At 48.7% G+C, this 15,208-nt stretch overlaps 1 protein-coding gene across 5 annotated transcripts in view; it reads left to right on the top strand.

Moving 5' to 3' along the window:
• Nucleotides 1–15,208, top strand: part of PTPRU (protein tyrosine phosphatase receptor type U) — an 84,076-nt gene that overhangs the window by 16,641 nt on the left and 52,227 nt on the right. For all 5 annotated transcript variants that reach the window (XM_060017680.1, XM_060017698.1, XM_060017689.1 and 2 more), the window contains exons 2-7: nucleotides 1,296–1,427; nucleotides 4,389–4,660; nucleotides 5,162–5,243; nucleotides 5,348–5,463; nucleotides 5,872–6,046; nucleotides 6,647–6,940. In XM_060017680.1, the coding sequence (XP_059873663.1) occupies nucleotides 1,296–1,427; nucleotides 4,389–4,660; nucleotides 5,162–5,243; nucleotides 5,348–5,463; nucleotides 5,872–6,046; nucleotides 6,647–6,940 (1,071 nt within the window). The remainder of the gene's footprint in view (nucleotides 1–1,295; nucleotides 1,428–4,388; nucleotides 4,661–5,161; nucleotides 5,244–5,347; nucleotides 5,464–5,871; nucleotides 6,047–6,646; nucleotides 6,941–15,208) is intronic.

Raw genomic sequence — 15,208 nt, forward strand, 5'->3', positions numbered from 1 at the left:
ATCACCACCACAGGGCTGGCAAATTGCAGAGTCAAGGTTCAATCCCGAGTCTGTCTGATGCCAAAGCCCACTTGCTTATCTACCACCGCATACTGTGGGTGAATTCCTTCACCCCTCAGAGCCTCAGTCACCTCATCTGTCAAGTGGGGAGAAGTACCAGTGGCTGATAGGCACCCAGGACAGGAACTGGCACGATTTGTGCCTGCTTCCTCGCCACTTGTCCATGCATTTTCCCAGGTCTCAGATGCCTTCATTTACCCCTGATGGGGCTCCAAACACTAAGGTTCAGGAGTGAGTGCAGGGACCTGTTTGCAGTTACTTTCTGAACCAGTGGTGTTCTCAGGTGTATTATGTCCAACTCAGGGCGTTGATGAGCCGGCTAAGATATATGAACCTCATTACCAACCAAAGGGCTCACATCCATTTCAATCCCCGCCATATTTAAACTATGTATATTGGTTCCAAATCATGGGAATTTGCTTCCTCTAGGCATATGTGTCCTCAGTCCACACATGACTGTTTTGCCTGCCACATTCCTGCAGGCAGAGACCTCAGTTAGGTGACTTTGGGTAATGTGCATCGCTTAAGCCTATCTGTCAAGTAGGAATAAATACAGTAGTGGTACCTCCTTAGAAGGCGAGGCCTAAATGGGAATCCACGCTTAAAGCATTTAGCACTGTGCAGGGCTTGTCGGAAGCCTGATGTCATCAGTGGACATTGTTCTTATTTTTAAGGAGATACCATCAGGGCTGACTTAGGGCATTCATGACCCTGCCAGTCCTGGGGCCCACTGTCTGTCCTCTCTGCAAAGATGGAGGGGCAGGTGATGGAACACTGACCAGCAGTCAGCAGATCTTGGTCCAAACCCCACCTCTGTCATTAACCTGCTGTGTGACCTTAAGGAGGTCACAGCCTCTTTGGGCCTCAGTTTCCTCATCTGTAAAGTGGGGATAATTCTAGCTTTGATTTCATGAGTTGTTGAGAGGCTTTAATGGATAGTAATGATAACTGGCTTTTGTTGAGGAGGGTCTTTGATTGGTGGTTGAGCAGTGGGCGGTCCTGGGGAGTACTGGGGGGGGTGGGCAATGTGGGGAGGTCTTGGCATTGGGAGGAGACAATGAAAAGAAGGAGAGGGTGGGGGAGGGAGCAGTGGGGGGAGGGCTTGAGGAGACGGAGGGGATGAGGGTGGGCCTGGGTGGGAAGGGACAGTGCGGGGCACCTAGAGGGTAGCCCCAGGAGCCCTTCTGGCCAGCAGCCCGGCTCTAGCCTGGGCTAAGCAGGCCCTTCCCTCACAGCCGGCTGCACCTTCGAGGAGGCGAGTGACCCAGCAGTGCCCTGTGAGTACAGCCAGGCCCAGTATGACGACTTCCAGTGGGAGCAAGTGAGGATCCACCCTGGCACCCGGGCTCCTGCGGACCTGCCTCATGGTGAGCCTACTCTCAGTCACCATTCCCCCTTCATCTCCTTCCAGGGGCATGCTACCCACCTGCTGTGTTACCTTGGGTGCACTGCCTAATCTTTCTGGGCCTCCATCTGCTTTGGCATCTGTAATGACACAGATGACACTGTGAATATGGAGCTCTCTGGACCCTGACCAATTGTGTACCTCAGGTAGTTTTACCTGTAAAATGGGTGCAGGTTCAAGTAATCAAAGACCCTTACAAACTGTAAGATAAAGCCCACCTCCCATTACTCCTATGGCAGCTTAGTTCAGGATCCACCTTACTCCTGCCAGGTCTTCCTAAATCCTCCACCTTCAGGGAGGCTCTCTTCTCCCTGTGAGCCTCTGAGTCCTGGTCTCCCAGGCTTGAAGATGCTGACAGAGCAGTAACCTTGGGGGCTGCATGTGTGTAAAACCTTTCTGCCTCTGCCCCTTTCTTCCTGGATCTTTCCCGACTTCTGCCCTGCCCTGCCCCTGTTTCAGGATGGGGAATATTTGGCGGCGTGAACACTGGGCTGAGAGGAGACTAATTATGTAGATTCTAGTCCCGGCCTTCTACCCTGATGATGGCCTTTAGTGCACTGGTTCCAGAGTCATGAAGGCTGGGCTTCAGATCTTTGCTTCATCACTTTACCATCTGTGTGACTTTGGGCAAGTCACCTAACTTCTCTGAGCTTCCACTTCCTTAACTATAAAATGGGAGCACAATAATCCATTTCATAGGATTATTAGATAATACCTATAAAGTACGCAACATGGGGGTGGCATGTAAGGGTTCAATGAATGCTTAGATGCTATTGTTGGAGATATTTGAGGGGGTCCAACTACTAGCACCCCTCTTCACTGGGTACAGAAACAACTGGGGATTAAGAAAAGGATAAGACAGGTGGAGGCCAAGTTATCACCTTTATTACTGATGAGGGCTGAGTCGGAGGACACAGCGTAGTGCGAGGACCAAAAGGGCTTGCTGAGGGAACCCAGAATGGGACAGCCTGTGGCCCCTCCCCTTTGCCCTGTCATAGTAGTGGGCCAGGGCCTTTGCTGCTCAGCTCACAGCATGGCCAAGATCGCATCTGCTGTCAAGAGTTCGTGGGAGGGGCAGCAAAGGTTCTCAGTGTGGGAGCAGGACTTGAAGCCAGCAGGAGAGAGGCCCTCCACGACCTGGCACAGGCAGCCTCCGCAGCCTGGGCTCCTGCCCCTCGCCTCGACTCCCGGAGGCCCCCCGCCTCCCCTCTACTGTGCATTTGCTCACACTGTGCCCTCCCTGGGGCATTCCTCTCTGCCTTCGCAGGGCTCTCAGCTCCTTGTTTGACCACTGTCCTGGCAGGTATCAAAGTCTGACCTGTGTGACAGTGATCTGTCAAGGTGCCCACCGTGGCAGGGATGCCATATCCCCAGGGCCCAGCCTTGGCCTGGTACAGGTTAGCATTCGGGTACAGCTTGCTGATTTGAATTCACCTCTTACAGTCCTGACCACCCTGTGTGGGCTCTGCTTCTCTCTCTCCTCCACACAAGCAGAGACATACCCAGTGACAAAAGGGGGAGAGAAATGTTGTATGTAGTGCGGGCCTTGGGCTGGATCCTGGGGATGCAGTGGTGAGCCAGATGGACAGTCTCTCTGCTGTGTTGGTGCTCACGTTCTGGGGAAGAGACTTGGAGGTGGAGAGAGGAGGAAGGAGGGAGATTCACACTCAGAGAGCAGGAGAGAGGAGAAGGAGGGGTGACAGGGATGAAGGGAGTAAATGGAAGAGAAGAGGAGGGATGCAGAGTGAGAAAAGACTAGGGAAGAGGAAGAGGCAAGAACAAAGTGTCAGTTTGAAAGGGGGAGAGAGACACGCCCACAGCTGCTCACAGGGAGAGGAGAGAGGATGGAGGAGTGGGCCGAGAGAGACTGTGCGGGGGCTGGGATGCCCCCCTTCCTGGGTGGGAATGGGGACCTGGAGTTTTGTTTACTACCCCACCAGGACTGATGCAGGAGCCGCCTTCTTCACAGGCTTCTGGCTCCCAGAGATGAATGCCGTTCCCTCCAGTGGAGCCCCTGGAGAGCCCGCCTGGAGCAGGGAGCCTTGTGGTTTGGGATCTGAATGGGCTTGTGTGGGCTGGCAGCGAGGCCTGGGAGGAGGTGGCCCTGGGTGGCTGCAGGCACCCCATTAGCAGCTGCTGGGACCTTCTCCCCACAGAAGGGAAGCCATAATCCCCCAGCCAGGTCCTGAGGAGTCCAGCCCCCTTTCCCCCGCCACCCCTCTCCCCCACTCCCAGCATACAGCTTGGATCTCTGGGGCAGGGGCAGGGCTGCCTTTCTCCAGGTTTGAAATCAAGAGAGTTGTATCCCAGGAGTTTAGATTGAGGGGCTGAGGGCTGGAAGGGAAGTTAGAGCCCTTTCATTCCATCTCTGTTCTGTAAGTTCATTCAGCTTGCAGACCTGTGCTGGGGACGCAGTGGAGCCCTGAGGCATCACAGGCTGGTGGGGAGAGCGATACATACTTTATTAATGATCCAGGGGCCAGGAGAGACACCCATAGAGGGATGGAGAGGGAGGGCTTCAGAAGAGGTGGGCTTTGAGGGCCTGTCATGTGCTGGACTCTTGACTCCTGAGATGAGTGTCCTAGTCCTTGCCTCCCAGGACAGCTCGGAATGTGGGGAAAGCTGTGGATTAGCACAAGCTTGGACTGGGGTCATAAAGGGCGAGGTGAGGAGCCAGAAAGGGGTTTTGGCACAGCCAGATTTGTGTGTTTTTTTGCTGCTCCAAGTCTTTACTTTGGGAAACAGATGCAGGGAAATGAAGGGACTTACCCAGTGAGTCAGAGCTGGGACCAGAACTCAGGCCGCTGACTCCTGATGGGTCCAAATGCCTGGAGTCCTTTGTTTCTGCCTCCTCCTCTGTGCCCACCTGACCCTGGTCCTCCCCTGAGTTCTCAGCTCCTGCCTCTTCCTCCTCTCTTTCCAGGCTCCTACTTGATGGTCAATGCTTCCCAGCATGCTCCAGGCCAGAGGGCCCATGTCATCTTCCAGAGTCTGAGTGAGAATGACACCCACTGTGTGCAGTTCAGCTACTTCCTGTACAGTCGGGATGGGCACAGCCCGGGCACTTTGGGCATCTATGTGCGTGTCAATGGGGGTCCCCTGGGCAGTGCCGTCTGGAATATGACTGGATCCCACGGCCGCCAGTGGCACCAGGCTGAGCTGGCTGTCAGCACCTTCTGGCCCAATGAATATCAGGTGGGCTGGGTTCAGTCTGCGGTCAGTCTGTGCTTGGGGGTGTGGGTAGAGGGGTGTCAGCATGAGATCAGAGTAAGCAAGTGGCCTAGGTTGGAATTAGTTTGTGTCAGCATCAGGAGTCAGTCTGTGGTCAGCATTGGGTTCTTCAGTGATGGTTCAGTCTGGTTCAGTGTCAGAGATTGTTATTAGGAGTAGTTTATGGCTGGGGTCGAGGTGAGTTGGAATAGTGCTGACTTGGAAACCCTGTCTGGCTGGGAAGTTTTGTGGCTTGAAGGTAACAGTCCAGGATTGGGATGGAACCTCTGGCCTTGACCTTGTTAGCTCTGGGTGCTGACACCCCTTTCCACAACAAGCTGGCTTGGTATGGAGGGTAACTGTGAGCTGGGCTGCTTGTTGAGGAGGATGGGGCTGGAGCACAGCTGAAAGGGGGCTCTTGTGGGCATCTCCCCAGGCAGGGCTGGAGGGATGTCAGCATGACAGGGACCCTCCCACCTCCCCCAGGTGCTGTTTGAGGCCCTCATCTCCTCAGACCGCAGGGGCTACATGGGCCTAGATGACATCCTGCTTCTCAGCTACCCCTGCGGTGAGTCCCAGCCCACTGGGGTGCAGGGTGAGGGGTACGGGTGGCTGCGGCTCCTGCTGACAGGGGGCACGAGCCCAGCTCACACCAAGGCTCTGTTCCGGCAGCAAAGGCCCCACACTTCTCCCGCCTGGGCGACGTGGAGGTCAATGCGGGCCAGAACGCCTCGTTCCAGTGCATGGCTGCTGGCAGAGCAGCGGAGGCCGAGCGCTTCCTTCTGCAGGTGAGGCGGGTGGGGTGGGAGTGTGGGGGGACCTTGGCCAACTTCTTATGAAAAGTTCTGGCTCCTCTGCGGAATGCTGAGTCCTTCCGTTATTCTCCAGCACCCATACACATGCGTCCTGGCTCTCCCTAGGCTCTGCTCTGCCCTCTTGGGTGCCCCATCCCCCGAGGACAGAGAGCGGCTCCAGGATCCTCCAACCACACCTTCCATCAAAGGCAGAGCGACCACATTCCCTTAATCAGACCCACACATTCCTGTGGCAGAGCTGGTTCCAGGAACCCCAAATGCCCCTGTGTAGTAGGGATGGCTAAATGGGGCCGGGACATTTACTCCCTTGCCCGGGTCACAGCGAGATCTGGACCTTTCTTCCCCGGCGCCCATGACCCATTGGCCCCTCTCCCCGCTCAGCGACAGAGCGGGGCACTGGTGCCCGCGGCCGGCGTGAGGCACATCAGCCACCGGCGCTTCCTGGCCACCTTCCCGCTGGCCGCCGTGCGCCGCGCGGAGCAGGACCTGTACCGCTGCGTGTCCCAGGCCCAGCGTGGCGTGGGCGTCTCCAACTTCGCAGAGCTAATCGTCAAAGGTGAGCTCTGGGACGCTTGCGGAGGGCGGGCCTCCGAGGGGCGGGGCGAGCGGAGGGTGGGGGCGCAGATTCTACCAGGGGGCGGAGTCTTGTCAGGGGGCGTGGCCCATGGACGGGTAGGGAAGGAAGGGTTTGGCCAGGGGCGTGGTCTGACCGCGGGGCGGGGCTTGCGGAGGGGCACAATCTCACCTGCGATCAGGTCGGACTGGAGGTGAGGGGATGTGACTGAGAGGTGGGCCCGCGTGGGGGCTGGGTCAAGGTGTGAGCCCGGCGAGGCGGGATCTGGCTATTGGGCCCTAGGGTTGACCGGAGCGGGCAAGCGATCAGTCCTTGGACGCGAGGACTTGGGGATTCAGAAGGGAGTGAGGGAGAGCGTGTAGGCTGAGGGGTGAGGACGGGGTCAGCTTTTGGAGTGGGGAGCTTCCTAGGCCCTGGGGATTTAGTGGGGGGAGGCAGTCTAGTCTAGGGCTTGGGGGCTGCGTGAGGAGCCTGGGGGGACAGGTGGGTTCTTGGGTTTTTGGGTGTGGTGGGGTGAGGAGCTGAGGGCCAGGGATTCATAGCGGCATCCGCGGGCTCCGTCTCTCTCCCATCTCCTTGCAGAGCCCCCTACCCCCATTGCGCCCCCGCAGCTACTGCGCGCTGGTCCCACCTACCTCATCATCCAGCTCAACACCAACTCCATCATTGGCGACGGGCCGATCGTGCGTAAGGAGATTGAGTACCGCATGGCGCGCGGCCCGTGGGCGGAGGTTCACGCGGTCAGCCTGCAGACCTACAAGCTGTGGCACCTCGACCCCGACACGGAGTACGAGATCAGCGTCCTGCTCACGCGCCCCGGTGACGGCGGTACAGGCCGCCCCGGGCCGCCCCTCGTCAGCCGCACCAAGTGCGCAGGTGGGTGCCTCCTGGCTCCACTCCCTCCTCCAGATACCCGGGTATGGACTCAGGGCAACCGAGGGGCGAAGGGTACATTCCGAGCGGTAGTATGGCCTCGATCTGTGCTTCTAAAACCTTCTAAAACATCGTGACCTTCCCTCAATCCTAGTTATGGTAAAGAAAATAATGATAGCTAACATTTCACTTTGTGATGGACATTTATACATATATTGTGTGTGTATCATTTATTGATTTAAAACTCAGAACAACACCATGATCTAGGTACTCTTGTCTTACCCATTGTGCAGATGAGGTGTAAAATCTGTAACCTCTGTACAGATTATTATTAACAGAGATGTTAAGTGACTGGCTCAAAGTCACACAGCTAGTAAGCAGCAGAGCAGTAAGGGATTGGAACCCTTGACCGGCTGTCTTCAGAATCTGTGTTCTTAATTCTACATTATATCATCTAGATAAAATAAACAACTAAACACCATAAAATAAAAGTGTTACTAAATTCTAGCTGGATTCTCTTGTCTGGGCAATTGAGCCTGAAGTTTGCTTTTGCTTGTTTCAAAGGGTAATGCAGCTGTTACGAGCAGTGGCACACCTGCACCAGGGGAGACTTTATTGTTTAATCAGAAGAGAAATTGACAACAGAACAATTTTCTTACTCTGTGATTGCAGCGTTTTTGTTGTTGTTGAATTTTTATTGAGATATAAAAGATTCATATGCGGTTGTAAGAAAAAATATAAGAGAAATTTCCTTATACACTTTACCCTGTTTCCTGCATTTTGCAAAACTGTAGTATAAATCACACTCAAGATACTGACATTGTTAAAATCCACAGATCTTATTCAGACTTCCCCAGTTTCATTTGTCCTGATTTGTGTGTATCTGCGTATATTTAGTTCTATACAGTTTATCACATGTGTTGGTTGCTTTGTGTATTTACCACCACAGTCAAGATAGTGAACAGTTCAATCAGCTTAAGGATCCTTCGTTGCTCTTTTATATCATTTCTGTCCCTTCCTCCACCCCCAACCCCTGGTTACCACTAATTTGTCCTTCATTTCTAAAATTTTGTCACTTTAGAAATGTTATGTAGATAAAGAAATCATACAGTGTATAACCTTTTGAATTGGCTTTTTAATTTGGTAGCAGTTTTATGAGATATAATTCACACCGCATACATTTCATTCATTAGAGTGTACAATTCAGTGGTTTTTAGTATATTCACAAAGTTGTGCAACCATCACCACGATCAATTTTAGAACGTTTTTCATCTCCCCCAAAGGAAACCTTGTATTCTTTTGCAGTCCACCCCTCCCCTCATTTCCCCCTAATTCCTTCGGCTCAAGGCAGCCACTAATTTACTTTTTGTCTCTATAGATTTGCCTCTTTGTGGACATTTCATATAAATGGAATCATACAATATGTAGTCTTTAGTGATTGGCTTCTTTCACTTAGCAAAATTTTTCAAGGTTTATCCATGTTGTGGCATGCATTAGTATTTTTTAAAAATAAATTTATTTATTTTATTTTTGGCAGCGTTGGGTCTTTGTTGCTGCACACGGGCTTTCTCTAGTTGCGGCAAACGAGGGCTACTCTTCTTGTGGTGCACAGGCTTCTCATTGTGGTGGCTTCTTTTGTTGCGGAGCATGGGCTCTAGGCCACGCGGGCTTCAGTAGTTGTGGCTCGTGGGCTCTAGAGCGCAGGCTCAATAGTTGTGACGCACAGGCTTAGTTGCTCCGCGGCATGTGGGATCTTCCTGGACCAGGGCTCGAACCTGCGTCCCCTGCATTGGCAGGCGTATTCTTAACCACTGTGCCTCCAGGGAAATCCCGGCACCAGGGAAGTCCCAGTACTTTTTATTATTTATTTTTTGAATAATATTTTGTTTTGTAGACATACCATAGACATACCATAATTTACTTATCCATTCATCGGTTGGTAGGCATTTGCGTTTTTTATACTTGTTGGTTATTATGAACAGTATTCTTATGAATATTAAAGTACAGGGTTTGGTATGGACATATGTTTTCATTTCTCCTGGGTGTATATATATATATATAGTATGGTAACTGTGTTTAACCATTTAGGGAACTGCTGGACTGTTTTCCAAAGCAACCACTCCACTTTACATTCTCATCAGCAGTGTATGGGGGTTCCAGTTTCTCTACATTCTCACTAACACTTGTTATTATCTGTCTTCTGATTATAACCATCCTAGTGGGTATGAAGTGGTGTCTCATTGTGGTGTTGCATTTCCCTGATGGTTAATGATATTGAACTTTTTTCATGTGCTTATTGGCCATTTATATGTCTTCTCTGTAGAAATGTCTATTCAGATCCTTTACTCATTTTTAAGTTCAGTTTTTTATTATTGAGCTGTAAAAGTTCTTTATATGTTCTGGATACTAAACCCTTATCAGATATATTTGCAAGTGTTTTCTTCCATTCTGTGGGTTGTCTTTTAGTTTTCTTGATGGTGTCCTTTGAAGCACAAAGGTTTTTCATTTTGATGAAGTACAATTTATCTGTTTTTTCTTTTGTTTGCGCTTTCAATGTCATATCTAAAAAAACATTGCCTAATCCAAAGTCACGAAGATTTACCCTTATTTTTTTCTAAGAGTTTTATAGTTTTGGCTCTTACATTTAGGTCCTTGATCCATTTTGAGTGAATTTTTGTATATGGTGTGAGGTAGGAGTCCAATCTCATTCTTTTGCTTGCAGATGTCCACTTGTTCCAGCACCATTTATTGAAAAGACTATTCTTTTCCCATTGAATTGTCTTGGCACTGAGATTTGCTTTTTTGCTTATTGTAATTTCCTGGAGATTCATCCAGTTGTGTAAATCAATAGTTCATTCCTTTTTAATGCTGAGTAGTATTTCATGGTGTGGATATACCAGAGTTTGTTTAACCATTTATCTGTTGAAGGACACTTGAACTGGTCCCAGTTTTTGGTTATTACAAGTAGAGCCGCTATGAACATTCATTTGTAAGTTTTTCATGAACATAATTTTCATATTTTTCTGGGATAGATGCCTGAGGGTACAATTAATGGATCATATGGTAATTGAATATTTGGTTTTATTGGGAACTGTCAGAGAGGCTGTATTGTTCTACATTCTCACCAGCAATATATGAGTGATCCAGTTTTCTACATCCTTGCCAGCATTTGGTGCTGTCATTATTATTATTTTTAAAAAAAATTTTAGCCATTCTGAGAGGTGTGTAGTAATATCCTATCCTGGTCTTAATCTGCATTTCTTTAATGCCTTGTGATGTTAAACATCTTTTCATGTGCTGTTTGCCATCTGTATATCCTCTTTGGTGAATTATTCATGTCCTTGCCCATTTAAAAATAAATAAATAATTAATTAATTTTTGGCATTGGGTCTTCGTTGCTGCACGTGGGCTTTTCTCTAGTTGTGGCGAGCAGGGGCTACTCTTTGTTGCGGTGCACAGGCTTCTCATTGCAGTGGCTTCTCTTGTTGTGGGGCACGGGCTCTAGGCGTGCGGGCTTCAGTAGTTGTGGCACTCGGGCTCAGTAGTTGTGGCTCGTGGGCTCTAGAGCACAGGCTCAGTAGTTGTGACGCACAGGCTTAGTTACTCCGTGGCATGTGGGATCTTCCCGGATCAGGGCTTCAACCCATGTCCCCTGCCTTGGCAAGCGGATTTCTTTTTTTCTCTTTTTTTAATTGATCCTTATTGGAGTATAATTGCTTCACAATACTGTGTTAGTTTCTGTTGTACACCAGAGTCAATCAGCCATATGTATACATATATCCCTATATCCCCTCCCTCTTGAGCCTCCCTCCCATCCTCCCTATCCCACCCCTGTAGGTCATCGTAAAGCACCAAGCTGAGCTTCCTGTGCTACGCAGCTGCTTCCCACTAGCTAACTATTTTACATTCAGTAGTGTATATATGTCGATGCTACTCTCACTTCATCCCAGCTTCCCCCTCCCACCCCGTGTCCTCAAGTCCATTGTCTATGTCTACATCTTTATTCCTGCCCTGCAACTAGGTTCATCAGTACCATTTTTTAATTTTTAGATTCCATATATATGTGTTAGCATATGGTATTTGTTTTCTCTTTCTGACTTAGTTCACTCTGTATGACAGACTCTAGGTCCCTCCACCTCACTACAAATAACTCAATTTCGTTTCTTTTTATGGCTAAGTAACATTCCATTGTATATACGGCAGGCAGATTCTTAACCACTGTGCCACCAGGGAAGGCCCTGTCCTTGCCCATTTTCTAATTGGATTATTCACTTTATATTGTTGAGCTTTGAGAGCTCTTTACACATTCTAGATACTAGTCCTTTTTTGGGTATGTAGTTTGTAAATGTTTTCCCCTGGCTTTTAGCTTGTCTTTTTATCCTCTTCACCTGAGCTTTCACAGAGCAACCATTTTTAATTTTGATGAGGGCCAATTTATCAAAATTTTCTTTTATGAATTGTGCTTTTGATGTCTAATTTAAGAACTCCTTGCCTAGCCCTAGATCCCCCAAATTTTCTCCTTTTAAAAAAAAAAAGAAAGAAAAGTGTTATAGTTTTACATGCAAGTCCGTGATCCATTTTGAGTTAATTTTTGGATAAGCTACATGCTTAGGTCGAGGTTTATTTATTTTTTGCCAGTCAATATTCTTAAGTGTTTTAAAAAGCTGATCCGGGAACCATCTAAAATAGTTTAATGCCATATTTAGAGAGACCCTTGGGTGTTGGGTAAGAGTATTCCAGTGGAAGTTACTTTCTCGCTGAGGAATCTGAGTCAGGTTACTTAACCTCCCCAAGCTTTAGTCCCCTTGTTTTATAACATGGGAATGATAATAATCCTTACCGTACAGGGTAAGTGTGAAGATTCATTCAACACATGTTTATTGAGTGCCTATTATGTGTCACATACTGTTTAGTTGCTAGGGATATAAGACTGCGACCAAGACAGACAAAAGCCACTAGTGAGTGGGTTTCTCGTGCCGGAGCTCTGCATGGAACTCACATTCTGGCGGAGGAGACAGTAAACAAGTGAAATATACGGATGGTCAGATGATGACCAGGGCTGTGAAGGTTAAAGCAGGAAGGGGGATGGGGTGTGGGGGCAGGAGAATTGTCATTTCAAAAAGGCTCAGGGATCGTTTTGCTGAGAAGGTGACATTTGAGCAGAGACCTGAAGCAGGTGAGGGACAGTGCCACGCAGGAAACTGGAGGAATTGCTGGGGGAAGGGGCATTCCAGGCAGACGTAATAGCAAGGAAGTCTGTATAGCGTGCTTGGCATGTGTGAGGAGCAGCAAGGAGACCAGTAGAACTGTGGTCTAGTGACTGAGGGGGAGCTGGCAGGAGAGAAGGTCAGAGTCATGCTGGGGATGTGGGACTCAGAGCCATTTTACGCTGGGTGGGCTGGGGAGCCATTGCGGGTTTGGAGAGCAGGAATGACATCACTTACTATGTTTAAAAGGATCACTTTGGTCCTTTTGTGGAGAATAGATTCCAGGAGGGCAAGGGGACCAGAGGAGAGACCAGTGAGGAGGCTACTGCCACAATTCAGCTGGGACATGGTGGAGGCTGGGAGCTGGGAGGAAGTAGTGGTGGTGGTGGTGAAAAGTGGTTTATTTTCTGGGTTTGTTTTGAAGGTAGAGCTAACTGCATTTGTTCATGGATTGGATGTGCAGTGAGAGAAGGAAATAGAAGTCAAGGATGGCTCCAAGGTGTTTTGCTTGAGCAGCAAGAAGGATGGAGTTATCATTTACTGCGAGGGAGCAGACTGCGGGAGGAGCAGGTGTAGTAGACGGGGTGCCATAGATAAGGAGTTCTGTGCTGGAAATGTTGACTTTGAGATGCCTATTAGACGTTCAGGTGGAGATATCTATCAGGTGGATGGATTTACGAGTATGGAGTTCAGGGAAGAGGTTCGGGCTGCAGATATAAATTTGAAAGTCATCAGTATAGATATGGTATAGATGGTATTTACATCCATGACACAGGATGAGATCTCTTATCATGGTGGTTCTCAATTGGGGGATGATTTTGTCTCCCAGGAGACATCTGCAGGGTCTGGAGACATACTGGTTGTAACAACGGGGGGTGGGGTGCTAATGGCGTCTAAGGGGTAGAGGAAGCCAGAGAAGCTGATAAACATCCTACAGTGTATAAACAGCCTCTTCAACAAAGAATTATCTAGTCCGAAACGTCAATAATGCTGAGGTTGAGAACCCCTGATTTAGTCCTTAGATTTTAGGGAATAAGTGTAGGTGGAAAAGAGAAAAGCAGTGAAGCCTGAACCATGGGACCCTCCAGTGTTTTGGGTTAAATGCAGGTGATGGCATGCAAATGCATTAAATGCCTGTGAAGTATAGTGCCTAACACACAGTAAGCACTCAGTAAATGACAACTATTGTTGCTATGGTGTTTGTAACTCTTCAAAGCCAGTTCTGGTCAGGTACTTAGAATAAAAGAAATCAGAGCTGGGGATCCACAGAGAATCTCTCTTCTACGCTCCTTAATGTACAGATGAAACCCAGAGAGAGGAAGGCACTTGCCTGTGATCATACAGTGGGTTAAGAACCCATGTTTCATGGTGACAGCTGTTGTTCGTTCCCATTTCACAGATGAGAAAACTGAGATGTAGTCACTTGCCCAAATCTACGCAGTGAGTCTGTAGCAGAGTCAGAACCAAAGTTGGAATGTCCTGCCTTCCAGTCTAGTGTTTGAAACTACCACCACTGTCACGACCACACCATCAGGAACAGCAACAGCAGATGCCATTGTGGGCTGAGTGCCCACTTTGTGCCAGCACTGCTAAACACTTTAGGCTGGCCGGGACGGGACCTGGGGCTGGCCAACACAGGCTGGCCGGGACGGGACCTGGGGCAGGGACCAAGCAGACAGGATCCGGACAGCTCACCCTGCCTTCTCTTCGTTGCCATCACCACCCCTCCTTGCTTAGACGCCTTGGCCCATAGTTGTTTTGCTGTTGGCCAGCTGTGTTGTCATCTCCCTGGTCCCCATGAAACTCTGCTCCCACAATATTATTTAATGTAAAAACAATAATATAGCGTCAGTAGAAGGCATTCAAAAGAAATCACTCTAAGTCTCACCATCCTAGCCCAACAGCTGTTTTAGTTTTCCTGCCTTCTTCAAATCTCTGCCCACATGCCTACAGTACACAATTCACACCCTTGTCATTGGGATGTAGAAAGCATTCTGTATTCTGCTTCCTTTTCTTGGTGGTGTTACATGTGTTATGTTGTTTATAATTATGTTTATTGGCTGTAGGAGCCCACTGAGTGTCTCCATATGGCTGGGCTATTTGTCTCTAGATTCCTGTTATTGTGAATAATACCATATTGAAAAATTTAGTGCTTATCGTGCTTTCTTTCCTCCTTGAGTTATTTCTTTGAGATAAGTAGTCAGGGGTGGTTTAAGAAAGGACTTTGACATATTGCTTTAAAAATGGTCGCACTAATTTATACTGTTACTATAAAGGGTGCTGCTGTATATAAGGGTGTATTTCACCCTTAGCGTGCACATATTAATTAATCAACTACTATAAGTTAGACCATCTCATGTAACTCTCACACTTGCTTTTCAAAGTAGGTGTTACTGTATCTCCATTTTTTTAGTCAAGGAACTTGACGTCCAAAAGGGGGTGAAATCACTTGCCTGAAGTCACAGAACTAATGAGAGGTGGAGATGATAGGATTTGAACTCTGGAGCACCCGACCCCACTCCAAAGCCCCTTCCTCAAGAAACAGACTGTTGCAGGGTTATTGAATCCTCCTTAACATCATTAAAATCAACACATTTTGGCCTAATTTAACAGATGTTAACTGTTAGCCTTCTTGTTTTAATGTGCATTTTGACCTTTGATCTCTGAGTAGCCTACAGCCATATGGAATTTAGAGAGACGGGGCTTTGAGGTCCCCAAGTTCTGTTTTGCCAGTGTGTGCTGGCAGCTGAAGAGAGTGTGTCTGGGTGCCAGATGGTTTTTGGAAACACAGAGAGACTCATGAATTCACACCCCTCAATCAACATATCAGCCTTTAGTCAACAAACTATTTGAGCCCCTGGATCTGCCCAGATTTGTTCAGGGTGGGGAGAGAAAGAAATGTGAGCTTTCTCTTCAAAGACCCCTTCTTCTAGCGAGGCGGATGGGGGCTAACACAGCTGTTGGAGAATGAGATACCCAAGCACGAGGGTGAAAGTTTCATCCTCCAAGTTAGAGGTTATCATTTTGTGCCCTGCAAAGTGGTTTTAAGAAACCTGAGTAGGTT

The sequence above is a fragment of the Delphinus delphis genome, chromosome 1 (assembly GCF_949987515.2).
Source record: "Delphinus delphis chromosome 1, mDelDel1.2, whole genome shotgun sequence".
Classification (NCBI taxonomy): Eukaryota; Metazoa; Chordata; class Mammalia; order Artiodactyla; family Delphinidae; genus Delphinus; species Delphinus delphis.